Source organism: Athene noctua, chromosome 27, assembly GCF_965140245.1.
Source record: "Athene noctua chromosome 27, bAthNoc1.hap1.1, whole genome shotgun sequence".
Taxonomy (NCBI): Eukaryota; Metazoa; Chordata; class Aves; order Strigiformes; family Strigidae; genus Athene; species Athene noctua.
The window spans coordinates 6,963,695-6,984,635 of NC_134063.1; the positions used below are offsets into that span (position 1 = coordinate 6,963,695).

Here is a 20,941-nt window from a genome sequence, read left to right on the forward strand (position 1 = left end):
GCTGAGCAGCACCGACACCCCGGGGCTGCGGAGGGGCCCCTGGGTACCCCGGCACGGCCAGGGGTGCCCTGAGCCCGGCCCCCATCACCCCCCCCCCCCCGCCCCAAATCCGCTGCTCTGAGCCCCCCCAAACCTGCCCCAGTGTCGGCAAGGTGGGGGGGGGGGGGCGCTGCAAGCTCGCAGCCCTCTCATGCACCCCCCGGGGGGGGTTTGGAGCCCCCACATCAGCCTCATCCCCCTCCCCGCAAGGTTCTCAAGATGGGGGGAGCCTCCGCGGTGAGGGGAGCTGCAAAGATTCATCCCCCCCCCATCCGAGCATTCCCCCCCCACCCAGGACCCCGTGCGTCGTCCCCCCCCCTCCCGCCGGGCCCCCGCTGCCACGAGCAGAGAGCGACGCGTCCAGTTCAGCCTCCTTTAATGTGCGCCTCAGCCCCCCCCAGCCCCCCCCATGCCGAGGGTCCCGGCTGGGGAGCAGGACCGGCCCCCGGGGGGGGGTCCGGGGCCACGGGGGGGTCCCGGCAGAGGGTCCTTGCCCACCCCGCTGGGAGGGGGCTGGGTTGAATATTGCATCCAGGAATCTCAAGCACTTTACAATGGTCGGTACCGTTGTCCCCCCCCCTCCCTCCCCACTCCCACCCCCCATTTTACAGATGGGGGAAACTGAGGCACAGAGAGGTGACGTGACTTCGCCAAGGTCACTTTGTGGCAGAGCCAGGAACAGAGCCGCCCCCCCCCCCCCCCCAAAAAAAAATCATCAACCCCCGGGGCTCAGCCCTGCTCTAACCACGAGGGGGGGCTGCCCCCCCCCCCAAACTCCGCGCCTTTCAGGCAAGACCCCAGGCATCCCCCCACCCTGCCCCCAACCTACACCCCCCCCACACCCGTGGGGGGGGGGGCAGCCAGCCCCCCAGCCCCCCACCAAACACTCAGGGCTCCTGGCTTCTCCCCCACTCCCCTTCCCAGCCCCCCCCACACCCCCCCAGCTCCTGCCCCCCCTCCCCAGGGCCACTCCAGCCCCCCCCCCCCAAAAAGGGCTGTTCCATCCCCTCTGGCACAGCAGCTGCTGCATCCCCCCCCCCTCACTAAAACAAAAAAAAGCCCTCCTGGAGGCTGGGGCTCGCTTCCCACCCGGCCACTGGGTGAGGGGGGGGGGGGTCAGGGGATGGCCCCGGGGGGGTGGGGGGGGGCTCCAGCCTCACGCCAGCACAGTGAACGCAGGAAATTTATACAGGGCTTTACAGAACAAAGCTACTGAAATCAGCCACACGATGGCCAGACATAACACCCCCCCTCCCCACCGAAAACCCCCCCCCCTCCACTTTTCCCTCGCTCCACCCCATCACCCGCTGTCCGAGGAGGTGGGGGGGGCGGTGGAAGGGGACCTGGGGGGTGGCGAGGGGGTGCAGAGCCGGGGGGTCCAGCTCCCCAGGAGCTCGCGCTGCTGCTGGCCCAGGGCCTGGCTGACCAGCCCCGGCAGCGCCAGCAGGCTCAGCCCCAGCGCCTCCAGTTTGCTCTCCAGGGCACCCAGGCGCTTCTCCAGGTCCTCGTGACGCTCCTGCAGCTCCGACACCATGTCGTACATGATGTTCTGGGTCTGGGGGGGAGGAAGGAGCTCAGCGCCGGGAGCCCCCCCCCCGCCGCCTTGCAAAGAGGGGTGTCCCCCACCCCGTCGCCGCCCCGGCGTCGCTCACCTTCGCCAGGTCCACCAGCGTGTTGGCCTGGTCGTTCAGCTTTCGCTGCTCCATCTTGACGCTCCTCAACCTGCCGAGACACGGGGTGGGGGGGAAGGTCAAGGGCAGCAAACCCCCCCTCGCCACTCCCCTGCACCCTGACATGCAGCCGCCCCCCTCCCCATCCATCATCCCCCTCTGCAAGCGCAGCCTCTGTCCCTCCATCCTCGCCCCAGACAGCCCCGGGGGGGGGCTGCGCCACCGCGTTTCCCCCCCCCCTCACCCCCCCAATTTTGCAGCGACGAGCCCATGCACACGGGAGCAGACAGAGGAGAGGAGCAGCCCCGGGGGGGCGACTTACTTCTGAGCTCTGCAGGGACGGGGCAGAACAGAGACAAAACACAACAGCAGGTTTAATACCACCACGAAGAGCACAGGGAGACGACAGCAGCCGCAGCACGGCCCCCCCCTCCGTGTGTGTGTGTGTCCCCTCAAGCCAAGCACCCCTCGGTTCCCCCCCCCGACAAAGCAGGAGGCACCCGGGGGCTCGCAGCCCCCAGCTCTGCCCCGGGTGAAGCCGGACGGGGGACGCAGAGACCCCCGGCATCACCCCGATGTCCCCGGGGTCCCCACCCACAGGGGGAGCGTCCCCGCAGCAGGGACAAGGGGCCAACGCGGAGGGGGGGGGGGGAGAGGGGGGGGGGCCAGGCAGCGCCCAGCTCTCCTTCCAAAAGCCACACTGGGGAGGAGGGGGGGGGGGGGAAAACCTCCTTGTAGGAAGCAGGTAAAGGTTTGGCACTTACTGATGGATGGCTTGGAGGAACTTACGCTGGTGTTTCCGAACTTTGGCATGGTCGATCTTCTTCACCAGCTTGGTGTGTTTGTAGATGAGCCACGTTTCCCTGAGTACGTTGGCAGCAGCATTTTTCACCTGGAAGCAGCAGCAGAGGGGTCAGGGATGGATCTTGATGAGGGCAGGGAGCGTGTGTCACCAGCAGGGTCGCAGATGACCCCAAGGGAGGCTCCACAGAGAGATTCGGAGAGATCGGGGTCGGTGGCCAACGTCAACGGGACGAGCTTCAACGAGGGCAAGTGCCAGGCCCTGCACTTGGGCCACAACAACCCCCCGCGTGGCTACGGGCTCGGGGAGGGGTGGCTGGAGCTGTCTGGGGGAGAAGGGTCTGGGGGTTCTCACTGACCAGCAGCTGGACAGGAGCCAGCGTGTGCCCGGGTGGCCAAGAAAGCCAACGGCCTCCTGGCTTGGGTCAGCACTAGTGTGAGCAGCAGGAGCAGGGAGGTGACAGTCCCCCTGTGCTCGGCACTGGTGAGGCCACACCTGGAGGGTTGTGTCCAGGTCTGGGCACCTCAATCCCAGAGAGATCTGGAGGGGCTGGAGCGAGGGCAGGGAGGGCAACGAGGCTGGGGAAGGGCTGGAGAATCAGTCCTGTGAGGAGGCAGGGCAGGAGCTGGGAGTGTTCAGTGTGAGGAGGAGGAGGCTGAGGGGAGCCCTCATCCCTCTCTGCAGCTCCTGACGGGACATTGCAGAGAGGCTGGGGCTGGGCTCTGCTCCCAGGGGATCAGGGACAGGACAAGAGGGAACGGCTGGAAACTGCCCCAGGGGAGGGTCAGGCTGGGCAGGAGGAGAAAATGTTTCCCAGCAAGAGTGGTCAGAGTGGAACAGGCTGCCCAGGGAGGGGGCAGTCCCCATCCCTGGGGGGGTTTCAGGGCCGTTGGGATGAGCTGTGGGGGATGTGGGGTAGGGGAGAACTTTGTCGAGTTGGACTCGGTGATCCCGAGGGGCTTTTCCAGCCTGAGTGATTCTGGGATTCTGTGAGAGGGCTGGTCTGATGGGGCCAGGGGGGGTGGCACCGGGTTTGGGGGGGGCAGCCGGGGGGGTCCTTACCCGCTTCGTTAGCTGCGTATCCATCATGAAGTTGTGCACGTGTTTCTCCGCTTTGGTGAGCTCTAGCTTTCTGGCAACGACGGCGACGACCAGAGCGGTGCAGCCGGCACCCTGCGGGCAGAGAGTCCCGGCAGTGAGGGCAGCGACGGGAACGGGGGGGTGGGGGGGGCTCAGGAGTGTCCCCACACCCCCCCACAGCCCACCCCTCCCCTCCCCGGCCGCTCACCATGATGCCGGTGAGCAGACACACGCCCTTCCCGCAGTAGGTGTGCGGCACCATGTCCCCGTAGCCGATGGAGAGGAAGGTGATGGAGATCAGCCACATCGCCCCCAAGAAGTTGCTGGTCACCTCCTGCTTGTCGTGGTACCTGCCCGACACCGCAGCCACCGTCACCGCACGGGCCCGGTCCCCCCCCGTGTGTGTGTCCCCCCCGCCACGGCACCACCGGCTTCGCCACACGGTTTTTAGCTGCTTTCGCATCCGGCGGCTGAGGCCAGGAGAGTCCCCAAACTGAACGTGGGGCCCCAGAGAAGCTGGGGACACTCTGGGGACGCTTTGGGGACACCAGGTGTGGCCACTCCAGACACAGGCGCTGGGTGGAGGAAAGCCCCGGGGGTAGCTGTGACCCCCAGGAGCGGGGCTGGCTCGGGGGGGGGCTGGATGAGGACAAGGAGGTGAGGGGTGCGGAGCAGCAGCCCCCGCGCCCGGAGGGCAGCGACTGGCGTCTGCCCGAGGCTCCCCCAGAGATCTCAAAGCACAGGACACGGGTGTCACCGCTGGACCCCCCCGAGGAGGGGACACCTCCTCTTTGCAGAGCCAGGGATGGTCACACAGACCCAGCCAGAGCGGAGCACCCCTGGCTCTGCGAGCCCCAGGGGGGGCCACCCCGGCACGTCTCCCCCCCCAACCCTCCGAGCAAGCCCAGGGCTACAAAGGGCCCTGAGGCCACCGTGGGTGTCACTGGCAGGGAAGCGAGGGCCACTGTGCTTGGAGATTTCGTGGCCAGCGCCGACGCCACGAATGTAGACGGCTGTGCCCCCCCCTGCCCTCCCCAAGGGACCCCCCGGGACAAGCCCAGCCGGGGGACACGGAGCAGCGGGGGCCGAGCGCTGGGTGCGGCCAAGCCGGGCAGCGGAGGGGTGGGGGGGGGCATGCGGGGAGCAGCGGGGAGCCGGGAAAACCGGGTGCTGGGGGGGTGAGAAAAGGGAAGGGAGGAGCCGGGAGCGAGCCGGGGTGGACTCAAGCGTGCGGCGAGGAATTTAGGATTGCTGCGTCCTCCACCCGGCCCCCCCCTCCTCCGGCACAGCCGCGCGCGGTTTGGGCTTGGAACCTCAGCCGGCACCGAGGGACGAGGCAGAGCGATGCTGGGGGGGGGCCACACACACCCCGGGGCTCTGCGCACGTGAAGGAGGGGAGACGCGGAGCGACAGCAGCAGCCAGAGCCGAGCACAAGCCCTTCGGAGCCCCGGCCGGAGCCTCCGGTTTGGAACGAGAAGGATCCAGCGGCTCCTTCCCGGCTGCTCCAGCTCAGCTCCGCTCCTTGCCGGGGGTTTTCCCCCTCTCCGGGACCCGCAGCGATTCCTGAAGCATCCCCCCCCACACCCCCCAACTCCGAGAGCGCCCCAAGAGCCGGGGCTGACGGACCCGTGCTCCGGCTGCGCCCCCCCACTCCCCGCACGCTGCGACGGGACCCCCGGCTCGTGCCCGCCGCCAGGCTGGGCACCGCGGCCGCCCCGCCTGGGGGGCACGGGGGGGCCAGAAAGCAGCCGCTGAGGTTCCAAGTGGAAAAGGGATCCGGCCTCTTTCCGTGTTCACGGCCTTTTTGCCCCCTCCCGGCCCCCCAGCTTTGAGACTCCCCCCCCCACCCGCCGGCTGCAGCTAATCCTAAATTCTGGGTAGCATAAGCCTGGGGCGGGGGGGACGTCCCGTGCAGGACGCGCTGTCGGTCCCTGGGGTGACTCACAGTTTGTCCCTGCGAGCAGCAGAGCGGTCAGGGAGGGAAAACAAGAGCAGTTAATGCACGTCCCGGGGGGCAGCGGCCGAGGAGGGGCGAGCACGGGCACCCCGACACCGGCACGGGCCCCCCGACACCGGCATCCCGGCGGGCGCAGCTGAGGAGCACGGGCCACATCCTGCACCAGGGCTCGTCCCCTCTGTGAGACACCTCCCCACACCCAGCTCCTCCTGGCAGAGAGGGGGGGGTCCTGCTGTGTTCCACGGGGGGGGCACGGGGACAACACGCCCCCACTTCGCCTCGGTTTCGGATTGGTAAAACCACCGCGGCCACCGCCCAGCGTCCCAGCGGCGAGGCTCTGCCCGGAGAGCGGGGGCCTCTTCTCCAAGGGGCCTCTCCTCTCCCCCCACCCCGCGCTCTGCACCGTGGGTCCTCAGCTGCACCCCCAGCCCCACACGCGCCCCCTCCCCAAGAGCCAGGGACACCACCCGCCCCCCCCCACGCACCTCTCGCAGACTCGGACAGTCCAGGCAGCGATGATCCAGGAGGAGATGCTGAAGACCAGGAGGACGGTGCCGGGGCAGATGGTCATGAGGGTTTTCATGACGAAGCGGGTGTTGAAGTTGATCTTGTTGAGGGCGCCGATGCTGCGGGAGGAGGCGTCGGTGAAGAGTTTGCTGTGCAGCAGCATGACGCGCCCGATCAGGTACAGCCGCAGGAACATGGGGATGGAGAGGATGATGTCCACGTCGGCGTCGGCCACCGAAGCGGCGTAGGTGAAAGCCAACCGCGCCGTCCAGGTGAAGAGGTACTGCCCGGGGATGGGGTGGATGGCGCAGACCAGCAGCTCCAGGGCGATGAAGAAGATGCGCTCGTAGGTCATGGCGATGCGCCAGTCGTCGGCGCCGTTATCCACCATGAAGAGCTGCGGGAGGGGGGGGGGGTGTGGAGAAAGGTGGGGTGGGGGTGGGGGGAAGGTTGGGGTGGGCAGGAGGACCCCCCCGGGGTGGTCCCGGTGAGCACCCAGCGGTGGGTGCCCCTCACCTGGATCTCCCTGGCGTGGTACATGACGATGAGCCCCAGGAGGATGACGGTCGAGAGGCTGATAAGGCATTTCAGTGCAAACGAATACGATGACTCCTGCGAGGGGAGCGGGCGGCGGTGAGCCTGGCCAGACCCCCCCTCCCCTCCCCACCCCACCCACCGTGACCCCTACCTTGGTGTAGACCCCCCAGGACAGCTCCGTCTCCGTGACCATGACCACGATGCCGAACATCCCAAAAATCAGGGCGTAATCGCTGAGGCGCTTCCGCTTCTCGAAGAGGGCTCGGCGGTGCCCCAGTTTGTACCCGATGTTCTGGTTCCTCCGGGCTCCTCGTCCCCCCCGTTCCTGGGTCACATCCTGCCCCGGGGCCGCCACCGGGCCGGGATCCGGACCCCCGGGCTGCTCCGGCTGTGAAACCACCACCTCGAGGCCGGGGGGCCGGTGGGGCCGCAGCGGTTGGGTCTCCCCCTCCAGCGGGTGCAGGGTGCGGGTGGAGGCGCTCAGGGGGCCCCGGGGCCGTGCGACCCCCCCATTGTACCGGCAGCCGCTCATGGCTCTGGCGGGGAGGGGGCCGGGCGATCCCGCATGGCTCAGCGGCGCGGGGGCGACCTGCGGGAGAGGGGACGGTGTCGGGGCCGGGTGAGGGGGGACACGAGTGGGTTTTGGGGAGGGGGGGGTGTTGTCCCCAGGAGCAGCACCCTCACCCCACCCCGGCACCGGGTGACGCCTCCCGGGGCACATGGTGCCGGCCTCGACGGCGCCGGGGACGGGCCCTGCCCACGGGGGACGTGCCCACACCCCCCCCCCCCGCCGCAGCCCCGCCGCCCCCTCTGCAGCCCCCGGTGTGTGTGTGGGGGGGACACACACCAAGGGCAGGACGGGACCCCCGGCCCCACGGGGCCCCCCCGGTGCTGGCCCGCGGCCCCGGGACGGCTCCGGGAACGAGCTGCAGCTGCGCGTCCCCGCCGCCCCCCGACGTCCCCGGGGGCTCCCGGGACCGGGGCGGGCCGGGCTCGGGCTCCGTCCCGCCCGCCGCCCGCCCGCTGCCCGCTACCTGCCGCCGGGCCGGTCCCGGTCCCGCCGCCGCCGCCGCCGCAGCCCCGCTCGGTCCCGGGGGCGCGGGGGGGGCGGGACCGGAGCGCTCGGGGGCGGGGCGGAGGCGGCTCCGGACGCCTCATTGGCGGAGACCATCCCCGCCCCCCCCGTGACGAGCATCTCGCCACGCCCCATCGCCACGCCCCCGAGCGCTGACCACGCCCCCCGCCGCCCCCCCCCTCCATGCGTTCCCTCACCCCCCCCCGCGCCCCCAAACCCCCCCGCCAACCCGTGTGTGTGTGTGTGTGTGTGTGTGTGTGTGTGCCCCCCCCCCGGCACAGCCCCGGACCCCCCCGCCAACCCCCCCCATGCACCCCCTCCCCGCCCAGCCCCCCCGCCACCCCTTTCAGCCCCCCCCAATGACACCCCCAGTGCCCCCCCGACCCCCCCCCGCCTCGCTGCGCTGGCCCCCTGCGCCCCAAACCCCATCATCCCCCAGGCACCCCCCCAGAACTCCCTCTCCACCCCCCCCATGCCCCCCCCCCAGCACGCTGCCTCCAGCACCCCCAGCACACCCCCCCCCCCGTCACCCCCCGGCTCCCCGTGACCCCCCCGCCGACACTGCAGCGGCTCTCTGCACCCACAGCCTTGTCGTGGCCCCCCCCCTCCGCCCCCCCCTCACCCCCCCTACCTGCTGGGGCTCCCCGGGGCCGGCCGGGGGGGCCCTCGGGGCGTTAGGGGCTGCGGGGCCGGGGCTTGGCGCGGGGGGGGTCCGGGGGTCCGGGGGCCATGGGCTTCCCTCCACGCCTGGCCCGAGAGGAGACGCGGCGTTATGGGGGTCCCCGAACCCCCTCGGCCGCGGCCCTGGGGACCCCCAGAACCACCACACCCAGCCGGGGGTCCTGCCTGCGGTGGGGGGGGGTCACCCCAAGAGGGCTTGGCCCCCCCCCCCCCCCCCCCCTCAACCCAGCAGCCAGGGTGGGCAAGTGGGGACTGGGCAAACGGAGCCGCGGTTTTGGCCTGTTGGTTTGTCACCGGGGTGAGGGGCAGGGACCCCCCCTTGGGGGTCCGCAGGAAGAGCCCCCCCAGCCCCGCACCCTCCCCATGTGGGGCAGGCGACAGCCCCCGCGGTGCCCCCCCCGGCCCCACTGCTTGCAGAGCCAGCGCAGCCCCCCCCCGGCACGAGCAGGCCCCCCCCCCACCTCGCACAGGGGGGTCCCACGGCCGCCAGCGCAGACCCCGCACGGCAGGATCGGCCCCGACGCACCAGCACGGCCCCCCCGCACCAACGGCCCCGGCGCACGAGCGGCCGTGTCACACGACGGGCTGTGTCGCACGAGCAGCCCCGTTACAGCCAGCACCGACCGCCCCAGCACCAACAACCCCCTTGCACGAGAGGCCCCGTTGCACAAGTGGCCCCGTCACAGCCACCACAGACCCCCCCCCCAGCACCAACAGCCTCATCGCACGACGGGCTACAGCGCACGAGCGGCCCCCTTGCACAAGCGGCCCCATTGCACGAGGGGCTGCGTCGCACAAGCAGCCCCGTTACAGGCAGCACCGACTCCCCCAGCACCAACAACTCCGTCACACCGACGACTCCATTGCACAAGCGGCCCCGTTGCACCAACAGCCCCGTTGCACGAGTGTCCCCGTTGCACCAACAGCCCCGTTGCACGACAGGCCCCAAACACCCGCCCGGGTCAGAGGGGCCAGGCCAGGCCAGGTCGCTGCCCTTGCACAGGGGAGCTGGGGGGGGGTCCCCGTAACCTCTCCCCCAGCCCTGCAGCGGGGCCGTACCCTGGAGGGGGGGGCCAGCAGCGCTCCCCTGCCCCCCCAAAAAAGATTCAGGCCTCCGAGCCCCGCGTCCTGCTGCGGCCCAGCCCGGCCAACACCCCAACAACCGGCAGCGGCTCCCCCGTTCCCAACGGCACCCGCTCCCCGGTGCGGGGACACCCGGGAAGGGCCCCCCCCCGGCCCTGAGCCCCACCATAGCGAGGGGGGGGGGGGGTCACAAGGCTTTGGGGCCCCGTCCCCCGAGGGACACACCGGAGCCGGGGAGCAAAGGCCGAGCTGCAGCGCCCGGCCGCTCCCCGGTGTGGAGCCGGGGCCGCTGGCTCCGCTCCAGAGCCGGATCATTTTCGCTCCATTCTGCCAAATTTATTGCGGGAAAATGGGCTCCGATTTCTTTTTAATACTCGGTTGGGGAGAAAAAAGACGCAGCGGGCAGGGCGGAGGGGAAGCGGTTTCCCGGGATTGCTGGCCCCAGGCCTCTTCGCCGCGGAGGTGCCGGGGCAGAACACTCCCCCCCCCACGGCCCGGAAAACTTTTTGGCACCTGGGATGGGGTCGGTGAAGCCGCCCCCAAAGCCCTCGCAGAGGGATGACAGTAAATATTTTATTAACCATCGCTCCGTGGTCATTTCACTAATAGCTCCTATTGATGGCGGCATAAATGGGCCTTATTAAATCTTCTTCTCCCCCCCCCCCCGCCGTTAGAACATCAATAACGACGTTGCCGACAGGATTCGGCTCCCGGAGGGTTGATTAAAACCGTGAAGCCCTGAGGGGGTCCCCGTCCCCCCCCATCCCCTGTCCCCGCGGGGGTCACGGTGGCGGGATGCTCAGGGGCGCCCGGCGTGGGACCTCCACGGCCTCAGCGTGGGGGCCGGGGAGGTGGCAGGTTCCCCCCGGCCTGCTCCTGGCCGTGGCCACCAGCCGTGGCCACCGTCTGTCCTTGAGCAGCGGCCCCGCGCGCTCCCGGCAGCTCCCGCACCGGGAGGTTGGCGGCGATGCGGCAGCAGGACGCCCACCGCCGCAGCCCGGGTGTCGGCGCGGCCGCGGGGTGCTCCTGCCGCCCCCCCACACCCCACCCTGGCAACGCTCGGGGCTGGGACACGGGGCACCCACACATGGGGGGGGGGCTCGTTTCCCCTCAATGGGGCGTGGGGGTCCCCGGGGAGAGGCGGGGGGGGGGGCTGTGGGCTGGATGTGGGTGAAGGGGTGCTAAGGGGGATCCCAGGGGACACAGGCTGGGCAGGGGGGGGACGTGGTTTAACCCCCACACTGCCAGGCTGCGGCAGCACCCGGTGCCCTGGGGGTGGCTGTGGGACACCCCCCCCCCCGGCTCCCCCCCCCGTGCCTGGAAGCAACTGCAGAGGAGAGAGGGTGCAGCTAAAAATAGAGGCGGGCGGCCGAAAGGCTCCCGCGGGTGATTTATTTCTTGCCCGCTCGCTAATTCCGGCCTGGGAATCGTGGTCCCGGGGAGGGCAGGGCAGGAATTCTGGGGGGAGCAGCGGTTGGTGCCGGCGCCGTGCCCACGGGCCCCCCCAGCTGGGTGCCACGGTCACGGTCCCGCTGCCATTCCGGGGGTGTGGGGGGGGTGTGACTGGGGAACCCCCCCCTGGGGTGCTCGGGGCGGTGGGACCCACATTGTGCCCCCCCACCCCGGGGCTGCAGGGGCTCCCCGCCGGCTGGTACCGTGTTGGGGGGTTGGGGGGGGGGGGGCCACACGGGGTTTGCCGGGTGCACAAAGTGCATCAGACCCCTTGCAGGTCCCCCCCTTGCCCCCCCCAGGTTCCCCGCGGTGGCCCCGGTTCCTCGGGCGCCAAGCCCCGGCCATATGTCCCGGGCTGGGGAAGCATCTGCCGGGACCGGCGGGAGCCCCCGGCCCCCGCGAACGGCGCTGCCCACCCGCCGGCACGGGGCTGGGGGGGTGTGTGTGGGGGGGACACTGCCGCTGCCCCCCCAAAGGCAGAGCAGGGGGGGGGGGCTGAGCCTGGTTGAAGCGGGGGGACGGGGCCATCTGAGCCCTCCGGGGCTGGCGGAGAGCACCGGGAGGGCTCAGCCAAGCCCGGCCGCCGCGGGACCCCCGGTGACGCCAGCGGCCGGGTCCCCCCCGTCACCCCCCCCCGGGCCCCTTGTGTCCGCCCCAGCACCTTGGGGCCGGGACAAAGGGGCTGAGCCCAGCACCGGGGGGTGATTTACCCCACGCAGGATTTGGCCCGTTCCCACCCGTGGGGCTGGGGGGTGTCTGCGGGTGCGGGTGGGGGAGGGCAGGCGGGCTGGCACCCGCGTGGGGACACGTGGGGACACGTGGGGACACCCGAAGCTCCCGGCCCCGCCGCCGCGCAGGGGAATCCCCGGCTTGTCCCGGGGTCTCCCCCAGAAAAACCCTCCCCTGAGCCCCACCGAGACGCTCCGGGGCCGGGGCTGGATCGTGCCCCCCAGGAGGGGGGCGGGGGGGCAGCACCGGTGTCCCCAGGGCTGGCGGAGGCAGCCAGGGCCCCCCCGAGCCCCCCACCCCCCCCCTAGCCCGAGGGGGACCCCATCCCCATCCCTCCCACCTCCGGGGGGGACACGCGGGCGGGGGACGCCCTACCTGAGTGGGTGCCTGGGGTTGGGGGGGGCTGCGGGGTGTGGGGAGGGGGGGGGTTTCAGGCTCCCCACGCCCCCCCCCCTTCGCTGCCACCGCGCCGCCGTCCCCAGACAAAGCCGCTGCGCCGGGTTCGCCCGTCGCCCCCCCCACGCGCCTCGGCTCAGCCGAAGGACAAAGCCGCTCCGCCTGGCTGCCCCCGCCGGGCCACGCCGGACCCCCCACGCGGGGGGGGGACACGGGTGTCCCCGCTGCCCCCGACACCGCCACTACGCCCCTCGGGCAGGGAGGGGTTGGCGTGTTTTCCCCCAAACCTCACCAGCACCTTTGGAGAGCCCCGTCCTCGCACGGCGGGGCGGGGGTCCCCGCCACCGCGGGGGTGTCCCCACGGCCACCGCGGTCCCCAGCCCCGCGCGGGGTCCCCGGGGGCGGCCCAAGGTCACGGGGAAGGTCGGGAGGGGCAGGGAGGGCCCCACGCCCCCAGCCTCGACGGCTGCGCCGCGGCCCACTGGGCGCGACGAGGATCCCAGCACCCGCGCGGTGCCGGAACGTGCCGGGGGGGCCCCGAGCGCCCACCCCGGCAAACGCCACGCGCGGCCCGAGGCCCCGGCAGCCGCTCGCCGGCCGCAGACCCCCCCCCCGGCACGGCCGGCTCCCGCCGCCGTCGTCGGATCCACCGGGGCTCGTTTGCGGCGCGGGGGCTCCGCGGGGTGGGCGGGTGCTGAGCTGGGTGCGGAGCGGGGCCCTGTCCCGCCGCGGCCGCGCCGGCGACCGGGGAGCACCGAGGGCCCCCGACCCGCTCGGCCGCGCTCCCCTCGGTAGCCTCGTGGCTTCGGCTCCCGCAGCCACACGATCGCCTCCGCCATCCCCCGACTCCGGCCGCTGGGGCTCGCCCGGAGCAGCGCAACGTATCCGCGGTGTCCCCCCGCGCCCCCCCCGCACAAGCACCCAACCACAACCGGGGGGACACCAGTCCCCGGGGTCCCCGCCGCTGCCACCCCCCCCCGCGCCCGCTCACTTGCCACGGCCCCGTGCTACGGGGGGGGAGCGTCGGGACGAGTCGGGGTGTCCCGGGGACGGCGCGGGGGCACGTGTCGGGGCGGGGGGGGGTCGCGGTTCTCTGCGCGCCGGAGCGACGGTGGCGCCGGTGGCCGTGCCCGGGCGCGTGTGGGAGCCGTGGCGCGGTGGAGGGGTGTGTGTGTGTGTGTGTGTGTGTGTGTGTGCGGGGGGGGGGAGCCGGGGGGTTCCCCGCCCCACACCCCCGCGTCCCCCCCGACGGCCCCGCCGAGGCTGGCAGTGACCTTGAGGCCGCGGCGCTGGCGGAGGGAAGGGGGGGGCAGGAGGATATTTTTAGCCGGGCAGAGTCACTCCCATCGCGTCCTCATTGTCACCGCCGGGGGCTGCCGCCCGCCCCCCCCTACCCCCATCCAGCCCCCCCCCACCCCGCGACACCCCCCCCCCTAAGATGGGGAGCCCGAGGAGGAGGGTGGGAGGGAGAATGTTGGGGGGGGGGGGGGGGCAGCTAAACGAGCCCTGCCTGCCACAGACCCCCGGGGTGCCCCCCCCCCGGCATCCCCTTCTCAAAGAGCGTTTCCCCCCCCCCCACCCCGGGCACCCCCCTGCTCCATCGGGGGGGTCCCCACGAGCCAGGGGATCCCCAGGAACCCGGATGGAGAAGGTGCGGGGTGTTTCCCCAGGAATCCGGGGGTTCCCCCAGGTGCTGAGGGGGGGTCCCCAGCCCCCACAGACCCCCCCCCGCCCCCGGTTCACCCACCTGCAGACAGAGCCCGGCCTCCGCTCCCCTCGAGCGCCGCCGCCGCTGACCATGGCCCGGTGTCGGCACGTGCCGGCCCGGTGCTGAGCCCGGTTCACCGGGAGGCTCCGCCGGCCCGGCGCTGGGGGCCGGGGGCCAAGCTGGGGGCCTCGTCGTTAGCCCCAGGGAATTTTTTTTTTATTATTTATTTTTATTTTTTTTTTTTTTTAGGATTTCCCCCCCCCCCCCAAAAAAAAAAAAACCAAACCACCACTTCTTCGTGCCTCGGTTTCCCCCGGCGCACGGCGGCTGCCGGGGCGGCGATGCGGCGGCGTTGCGATTCCGCTCACACGCGCAGCCGCGCACACCCGCGGCCCCCCCGGGCCCCCCCGGCCACCGCGGCTATTGTCTGCGGCTAAAATTAGCCGCTCGCCGGCTCCCCCATTTTAATTGCCACATCTGCGGGGGGGGGGGGGGGGGGGAGGGAAACGACGTGGGCGATCGCCGTCCCCCTGCGTATCCCCCCCCCCCCCCCCCCCGCATCCCCCCCGGGGCGGTGGAAGCGCGGAGCCACCGCGGTGCCCCCCCCCACCCGCCCAACTTTGCCCCTGGTAGCCCCCCAGTAGCCTCCAGTAGCCCCCAGTTGCACACAAAGAAACCCAACGTTTGGCCTGGCACGGGGTGACACGGCGACCACCGCCCCCCCCCCCCCCCCCCCCCCGATGTGCACTAAGGGGGGGGGGGATGGGGACACCGGGACCCCCCCCCAAAGGCCTGGTGGAGGCGGGGGGGTGTCGGGGGCCCCCGGATTCGGCGGGTGTTGCACCCGCGCTCGGCTGCGGGGGGTGTGCGGGCGGGGGGGGGTCTGCGGGGGGGTGTGTGGGTGCTGCCCACCCCCCTGCAGTGTGTGTCCCCCCCCCAACAACCTCCTCGCCCTGGGCGGCGGGGCACACGCGTGTGCAAGCAGCTGCGAGTGTGCCCAGGGGCTGTGGGGGTGCATGGAGCAAAGCACGGGGGGTGCACACGGGGGGGGGGGGTGCGTGTGAGCGTGCAAGGGGTGACACACAGGGCTGTGCGTGCACAAGGGCTTGCACACGTGGTTTTGTGTGTCTGTGTGAGGGGCTGCACGCACAGCTGTGTGCGTGTGCGAGGGTGTGCACCACTCTGTGCACGTGCGAGGGGGGTTGCAGCGCTGTGGGTGCGTGTGCAAGGGATTGCACGTGGCTTTGCGTGCGCGTGTGCAAGGGGCTTCGCGTCGCTCCGTGCGCGTGTGCGAAGGGGCTGCACCACTCCGTGTGCGCGTGCAAGGGATGGCACACACGGCTTTGTGTGTGTGTGTGTGCGTGCAAGGGGTTACATCACCGTGTGCGTGTGTGCAAGGCATTGCACACACGGCCTTGTGCGCGTGCAAGGGGCTGCATCACCGTGTCTGCTCCGTGTGCAAGGCGTTGCACACGTGGCTTTGTGCGCGCGTGCAAGGGGGCTGCAGCGTTCTGTGCGCGTGTGCAAGGGGTCGCACGAGAGGTTTCGTGCCCGGGTGCTTGTGCAAGGGGCTGCCTCCCTGCGTGCGTGTGCAAGGGAGGGCACGAGGCTTTGTGTGCTTGTGCAAGGAGCTGCCTCACGCCGTGTGCGTGTGCAAGGTTCACACGCCCGGCTGGGGGGGGGGGGGAGGCGCAGGGGCTGCCCGCCCAGCTCCGGGCGCGGTGCTGCAGTGCGCGGGGGGGTGCGGGGGGGTGCGGGGGGGGCTGTGGCGTGCAAGGAGGGGGGGGGGGGGCTGCGTGGTGCAGGGGGTGTGCCCAGAGCTGGGGGGGGGGGGGGGGGGATGGTGCAGAGCGTGCACATGCTGCAGAGGGAGGGGGGGGCTGCGGGGGGGGGTGCTCGGTGCTGGGGGGTGCCCGTTACCGCGGGGGGGGGGGGGGGGATGCCCGTTTTGGGGGGGGGGGGGGGGATGCCCTGCGCGGCTGCGCGAGCGCTGCGAGGATCCCGGAGCCGCGTGATCGCCCCCCCCCCGCGGGTTCCCCCGCCCCCGCAGCCCGTTGCCATGGCAGCAGCGCCCCCCCCCATCATCCTCCTCCTCCTCCCCCCCGCAGGCTGCGCATGGCCCCCCCCCGCCCCCCCCCATCAACAACCGGGGGGGGGGGGGGAAGGAGAGGGAGGGGGAATCCCCGGAGGGGCGGGGCGGGGAATCCCTCCCCCCTCCGGCAGCGGGGAGCCCCCCCCCCCCCTCCCGGTAACCGCTTCGCTGAGGGGGGGGCACAACCCCCCCCCTGCAGTGGGGAGGGGGGGGGTGTTCCCCCGTTAACCCCTTCCGTGCCCCGGGGATCCCTCCCTGCGCCGCGGGATTCCCCCACATCCCGCTCTTGTAACGGGGGGGCCCTGCCCTGCCCCCGTTAATTCGCACTGGGGGGGGGGGGGGGTCCCGTGCGTTCCCCCCCCCCCCCCCAGCGAGGGATTCCCCCCATTAATCCTTTCTTTGTAACTGGGGAAGCCCCACCCTGCACTGGGGGGGTTCCCCACTAACCCCTCCCTTGGAACGGGGGATCCCTTCCCTGAAATGGATTGGGGGGGGGGACACACACACATCAGCCCCCTCTACCCCCCCCCATGCACTGAGCACAGCGAGGGGGGGCCCTGCATCACGGCGGGGGGGGGGCAGGGATCCCCTTCCCCTGGGGCTGACACGGTGGAGGATCTTTTTTTTTGGGGGGGGGGGATTGCATGCCGCAGCCCCCCGCCTCCCCGTGCAATCAGTGCCCGAATATTCTCCCCCCCCCCCCCAACCCCTCGAGGCGGGGGGGGCACCACGGCACTGCCGCAGTGCTGAGGAGGAGGAGGAGGAGGGTGGGCTCTGCTGCACAAAGCCGGGGCTGTGCAGGAGCTGAAGGCCTCTGCGCCACGGCGGGGGGGGCGGGTGAAGGCAGGGAGGGGGCACCCCCCACCCCCCCAGCGATAAGGGGGGGGACACAGCCCGCGGGGGGATTGGGGGGGGGGGTTTCCAGCTCAGCCAAGGGAGGGGAACACTCATGTGGGCTCCTTATTTCAGCATCCTGGAGGGGCGGGCAGGGAGCGGGCAGGGGCAGGGCAGGGGCAGGGCAGGGAGCGGGCAGGGGCAGGGCAGGGGCAGGGCAGGGAGCGGGCAGGGTGCGGGCAGGCAGCGGGCAGGGAGCGGGCAGGGAGCGGGCAGGGGCAGGGCAGGGGCAGGGCAGGGTGCAGGCAGGGGCAGGGCAGGGGCAGGGCAGGGAGCGGGCAGGCAGTGGGCAGGGAGCGGGCAGGGGCAGGGCAGGCAGCGGGCAGGGGCAGGGCAGGGAGCGGGCAGGGTGCGGGCAGGCAGCGGGCAGGGAGCGGGCAGGGGCAGGGCAGGCAGCGGGCAGGGAGCGGGCAGGGAGCAGGGCAGGCAGCGGGCAGGCAGCGGGCAGGGGCAGGGCAGGGAGCGGGCAGGCAGCGGGCAGGCAGTGGGCAGGGAGCGGGCAGGCAGCGGGCAGGGAGCGGGCAGGGGCAGGGCAGGCAGCGGGCAGGGAGCGGGCAGGCAGCGGGCAGGCAGCGGGCAGGGAGTGGGCAGGCAGCGGGCAGCTGCCGGCAGCCTCCTCCACCGCCGCGGCTGAGCCACACACGCCCCACACCCTGCTGGGGGGAGGCACCCCCCGTCCTCCAAGAGATCCCCAAGGCAGGCAGGAACCCCCCCCCCAAACTCCAGGATTTTTTTAGGAGCCATTTCAGGGAACAGTCCCAGCCCACCCCCCCGGAAACCAGAGCCCTCCACCCTCAGCCTTTATTCCCTCAACAAGTGAACAGGGTCAGGGTTTGGGTTTTTATTTTTAATGGGTTCAAACACAACAAACTTCTCACAGGAAAGGGAGACGCCGGGTGCATTCCTCCCCGGCTCTACCCGCTGGGTTTGGGGGTGCGGGGTCGGGGGGACACGCTGGCAGGGTGCAGAGAGGGCTGGGGAGAGCCCCGAAACGGCCACAGCCCCCCCCGGCTTCGGCGCCGTCGCCTCAAAGCCCTTCCCCGCCAAAGTGCAAATGCTTCCGCAGCCTTGAAGACTCCTGCAACCCTCCCTGCCCGTTCCCTGCCCGGGGACGAAGCCCTGTTCGGGAGAAAACCCTCAGAAGAAACCCCAACGGGCCGCCAAGTCAGCCACGAGACACGAGATTTTTTTTTTTTTTTTTTTTTTTGGTCTGGCTTTGGCAGCCCCCGGTTCCACACCCAGGTCAAGCACCAACGGCAACGGAGCTGCTGCCCGGTCAAGGGTTTGGACCTTAGGAGGGAATTTTGCTCCCAAAGGAGAGCGGGAAGAGATGGGAAAGGGGAGAGGGAAGAGAGGAAAAGCCCAGAGGCGAGGGGTTCGGCCTCTCCAGCCCGGCCCTCGCAGGGGAGCTCACCGATTCCTCCGGGCCCGGGGCCAGCGGCGGTGGCTCGGCCCCGTCAGCGCCCTCGGTCCAGCGGCGGGGGAAGCTGCTGAGCTGACAGTCCCACGTCCCCTTCCACGGGCCCACGGGACACTTTCTCACCCGAGCCCAGGAGCAGGCAGGGGAAGAAGCGATGGGAGAAGCAGCGTTTTTCCCTTCTTGGGGCCATTTCTTGGGTGGCGCGGGGCTGCAGCCCCCCCCCCCGTCCCACCAGCAAGGCCACCAGGAGTCACTCAGAGAAGTCTGGCAGCCGCGTGCTGCGCGGCCGAGGCAGGAACCGTGCGGTGCTGCGGTACTGCTCCCACTCCCCCTCCAAGGTTATTTTTCTCTCTTCCTCACGACGCGGTGCCGACAGAGCTTCCGCTCCCGGTGTGGTTCCTCCTCGCCGGGTGAGATCGAGGGGAGGGAGGTGGCCGGCAGCGGGGCCACCAGATCCCCGTCTGGAATCTCTTCGCCAGCACCGAGGGCGACAGGAGCAAGAGAGGGCAGGCGCCTTCCTCGTGACGGTGGCAGAAATGCAGGCAGGGCAGAGGCCGGGGTGAAGGCAGCTGGGCTCAGGTCCCGGCTGCGGGCGGGTTAACGCACGGGGCCAACCGGCGCGGGGGTCCCGACCTCGGGACTTGGGCTGCCCCTGCCGAAGGTCTGGAAGCCAGTGAGGAGCTTTTTGGGGAAGATAATAACCAAACTGGGAAGCGTGAAGGTAGTGTGAGTCCGTGCGGGTCGCTCTGCACCAGCTGCCTGTGGGGGGGGGGTGTCGAGGGGGGGGACAGGCCATCAGCGAGGGCGGCGGGATGCTGAGGGGTCCCCAGGCGAGCCGTGGCCTCGTGCTTATCTTGAATTCAACAGAGAGAGACAGAAAGTGGGGTCAGGGGAGGGAAACAAAAGGAGAGGAGGATCCTTGTGTCTCCTGGTTTTACGGGAGCGGAGCCCTTGGGCTCCAGCCCACTGTCCGGGGTGGGGGGACGATCAGCTCTAGTTCTACTTTTGGCTGTTGTAAGCTTTGTGCCTCTGGTTCATGGGGTTTTCTGGAGACTTCATCCACTCCTTCTTGAGGAGCTGCTTGAGCTGGGACAGGCGCATGTTGGGGTTCTCTTGCTTCAGGCGGGGCAGATGGACCTCTTCAAAGGCTGTGAAGGCGGCTTTCATCCGGCGCTCGGGGTGCCGGTCCGGATCGTTGGCAACGCTGAGGGAGTTGGGAGGGAGACACACGTCAGGGACCCCTCCCTGCAGCCCCGAGCCCCGCCCCGAGCCCCGCCAGCGCAGACAGAAGAACCCGGGTGATAAAGCAGAAAACCCCGTGATCCTTCCCCGACCCGCTTCAAATATTCTCCCCAGAACAACAGGGCAGGGTCGTGTCCTGCTCTCGCTGTCGAGAGTCACAAAGTGGAAAAAGCAGCCAGTTCTGGGGGAGGGAGGACCTGCAAGAATTTCTCGTAAGGAAAACGCCGCCTTCCAAGGAGAACACGGCTACGCCACGGCCGCGTACCTGAGGGCAGCGATGGCATCCTCAATCGTCCTGGCCTCCACCGAGCCTTCCTCCAGCACCCTTCTGTTGATGTTCTCCTCCAAGGGCACCTCCAAGTGAGTCTTCTCCTTCTCCACTGCACAGGGAGAGGGAAAGCCGTTAACATCAAATCCAGACTTGCACAAAACCCTCAGAAAAGGGTTTTCCAAAGCACTCTGAAAACTCAGAGTTCAGCCCCAGTCCTGGGAGAGAAGCTGCCTGCTTTCTCCGCCTCAAGGTGACAGGAGGGGTTTTTTTTTTCCCCCCCATTTGGGTGTGGGTCACAGACACAGCAAAGCAGGCCGCAGGGGATTGCTGCAGGCAGCCTTTGCCTTCCGAACCCCTTGTCCTTCAGCGACGGTGGGTGGAAGAGGAAGAGCCCCCCCTTCCCGCCCCCCAGCCCCCCGCAGCTGTCAGGGCCTTTCTGTGGTTTCCCCAAACCTGTGTCCGCATTCTCCTTCTGCTGTTGGTCTTTCCTGATCGTCTCCTCGATCTGGGCTCTGGTGACTTTGCCCGGAGTGACCTGCTTGGGCGACTTCCCTTTCAGCTTCGAGTCTTCCTCCTCCAGCAGGCGCTGCAGCTCCTTCTTACGCTCCAGCTGCTCCAGGCGCCGCTTCTCCCTCTCTTCCTGGAAGGGAGGAAGGACCAGGTCACCTTCACCCTTCGGCAGAGGGATCCAACTACCCCTCAGAGGAGCGGGGAACCCCACCTGAAGAGGAGGCAGCACTGACAGCCCGAGCAGGACGTTGGCTGGTTCCCCCCGACCTCCAGCAAGGGCCTGGCCCGTCCCTTCAGAATAATAATTCCCCCGTCCCTGCCCTGCCCGCGACCACGCGCTGGCTCCCCGTGACGTCGGTGCTGCGAAACACAACCCTGCCGTCGAGAAGGAGCGGGAGGTGCCAGCCAGGGCTGCTGACAATCAGATTAAGTTTTCCACTTTAATTTTAATAAGTGGTGGGAGGTTGAAAGTTCAGCTGTTGTTTGAGACAAGCCAAGAGGCTGAATTTGTCCTTAAGCCCGGCTCATGCTCTTCCTAAGAGCTGGGACAGGTGATTAGACCGAATTCAACAAGCAACACAGCTCTTGTGGCAATTTTAAAACGCTCCAGAAGAGGTTTAAGAGCCACTTTGCCCTCCGAGGCCCAGGGAAGAGGGTGACAAGACCATGCAACAGGCCCTTGGGGTCTTTCAGCACTTCGGCTTTGAGTTTTTCCCCTCCTCTCCCCAAGCCTGTAAGTTCTGGCAGAAAGAAAGGAACAACAAGCAAACATCTCTCTTTGGGGCAGCGTCACAC

General features: G+C 70.1%; 2 protein-coding genes across 4 annotated transcripts in view; both read right to left on the reverse strand.

Moving 5' to 3' along the window:
- Positions 1 to 1,049: 1,049 nt before the first annotated feature.
- On the reverse strand, positions 1,050 to 13,210 carry KCNN1 (potassium calcium-activated channel subfamily N member 1). 3 transcript variants are annotated; one of them, XM_074927954.1, is made up of 10 exons: positions 13,001 to 13,210; positions 8,300 to 8,415; positions 6,745 to 7,182; positions 6,573 to 6,668; positions 6,035 to 6,175; positions 3,800 to 3,941; positions 3,574 to 3,684; positions 2,499 to 2,601; positions 1,692 to 1,761; positions 1,050 to 1,594 (listed from the first exon to the last, which is right to left on the reverse strand). In XM_074927954.1, the coding sequence occupies exons 3-10, from the start codon at positions 7,123 to 7,125 to the stop codon at positions 1,340 to 1,342; spliced, it is 1,299 nt and encodes a 432-aa protein (XP_074784055.1). In that variant the 5' UTR covers positions 7,126 to 7,182; positions 8,300 to 8,415; positions 13,001 to 13,210; the 3' UTR covers positions 1,050 to 1,339. The 3 variants fall into 3 exon arrangements, with proteins under 3 accessions (XP_074784055.1, XP_074784056.1, XP_074784054.1); XM_074927953.1 differs by having other exon boundaries at positions 1,054 to 1,594; positions 2,474 to 2,601; positions 6,035 to 6,453; XM_074927955.1 differs by lacking the exons at positions 6,745 to 7,182; positions 8,300 to 8,415; positions 13,001 to 13,210 and having other exon boundaries at positions 1,053 to 1,594; positions 2,474 to 2,601; positions 6,573 to 6,667.
- Positions 13,211 to 17,514: 4,304 nt separating this feature from the next.
- CCDC124 (coiled-coil domain containing 124) overlaps positions 17,515 to 20,941 on the reverse strand; it is a 9,845-nt gene continuing 6,418 nt past the window's right edge. Inside the window, exons 3-5 of the mRNA XM_074928162.1 lie at positions 20,090 to 20,276; positions 19,631 to 19,745; positions 17,515 to 19,327 (exon numbers count right to left, since the gene is read on the reverse strand). Of these exons, the coding sequence (XP_074784263.1) occupies positions 19,123 to 19,327; positions 19,631 to 19,745; positions 20,090 to 20,276 (507 nt within the window). The 3' untranslated portion in view covers positions 17,515 to 19,122. The remainder of the gene's footprint in view (positions 19,328 to 19,630; positions 19,746 to 20,089; positions 20,277 to 20,941) is intronic.

Bases quoted from the DNA above. Each gene is read 5' to 3' on its own strand.
- KCNN1 (XM_074927953.1), bottom strand. From the start codon at position 7,125: ATGAGCGGCTGCCGGTACAATGGGGGGGTCGCACGGCCCCGGGGCCCC. The intron at 3,685-3,799 runs GTGAGCGGCCGG...CTCTGCCCGCAG, and splicing joins GTCTGCTCACCGGCATCATG to GGTGCCGGCTGCACCGCTCT. The intron at 1,595-1,691 runs GTGAGCGACGCC...CCTCCCCCCCAG, and splicing joins CGCTGGTGGACCTGGCGAAG to ACCCAGAACATCATGTACGA.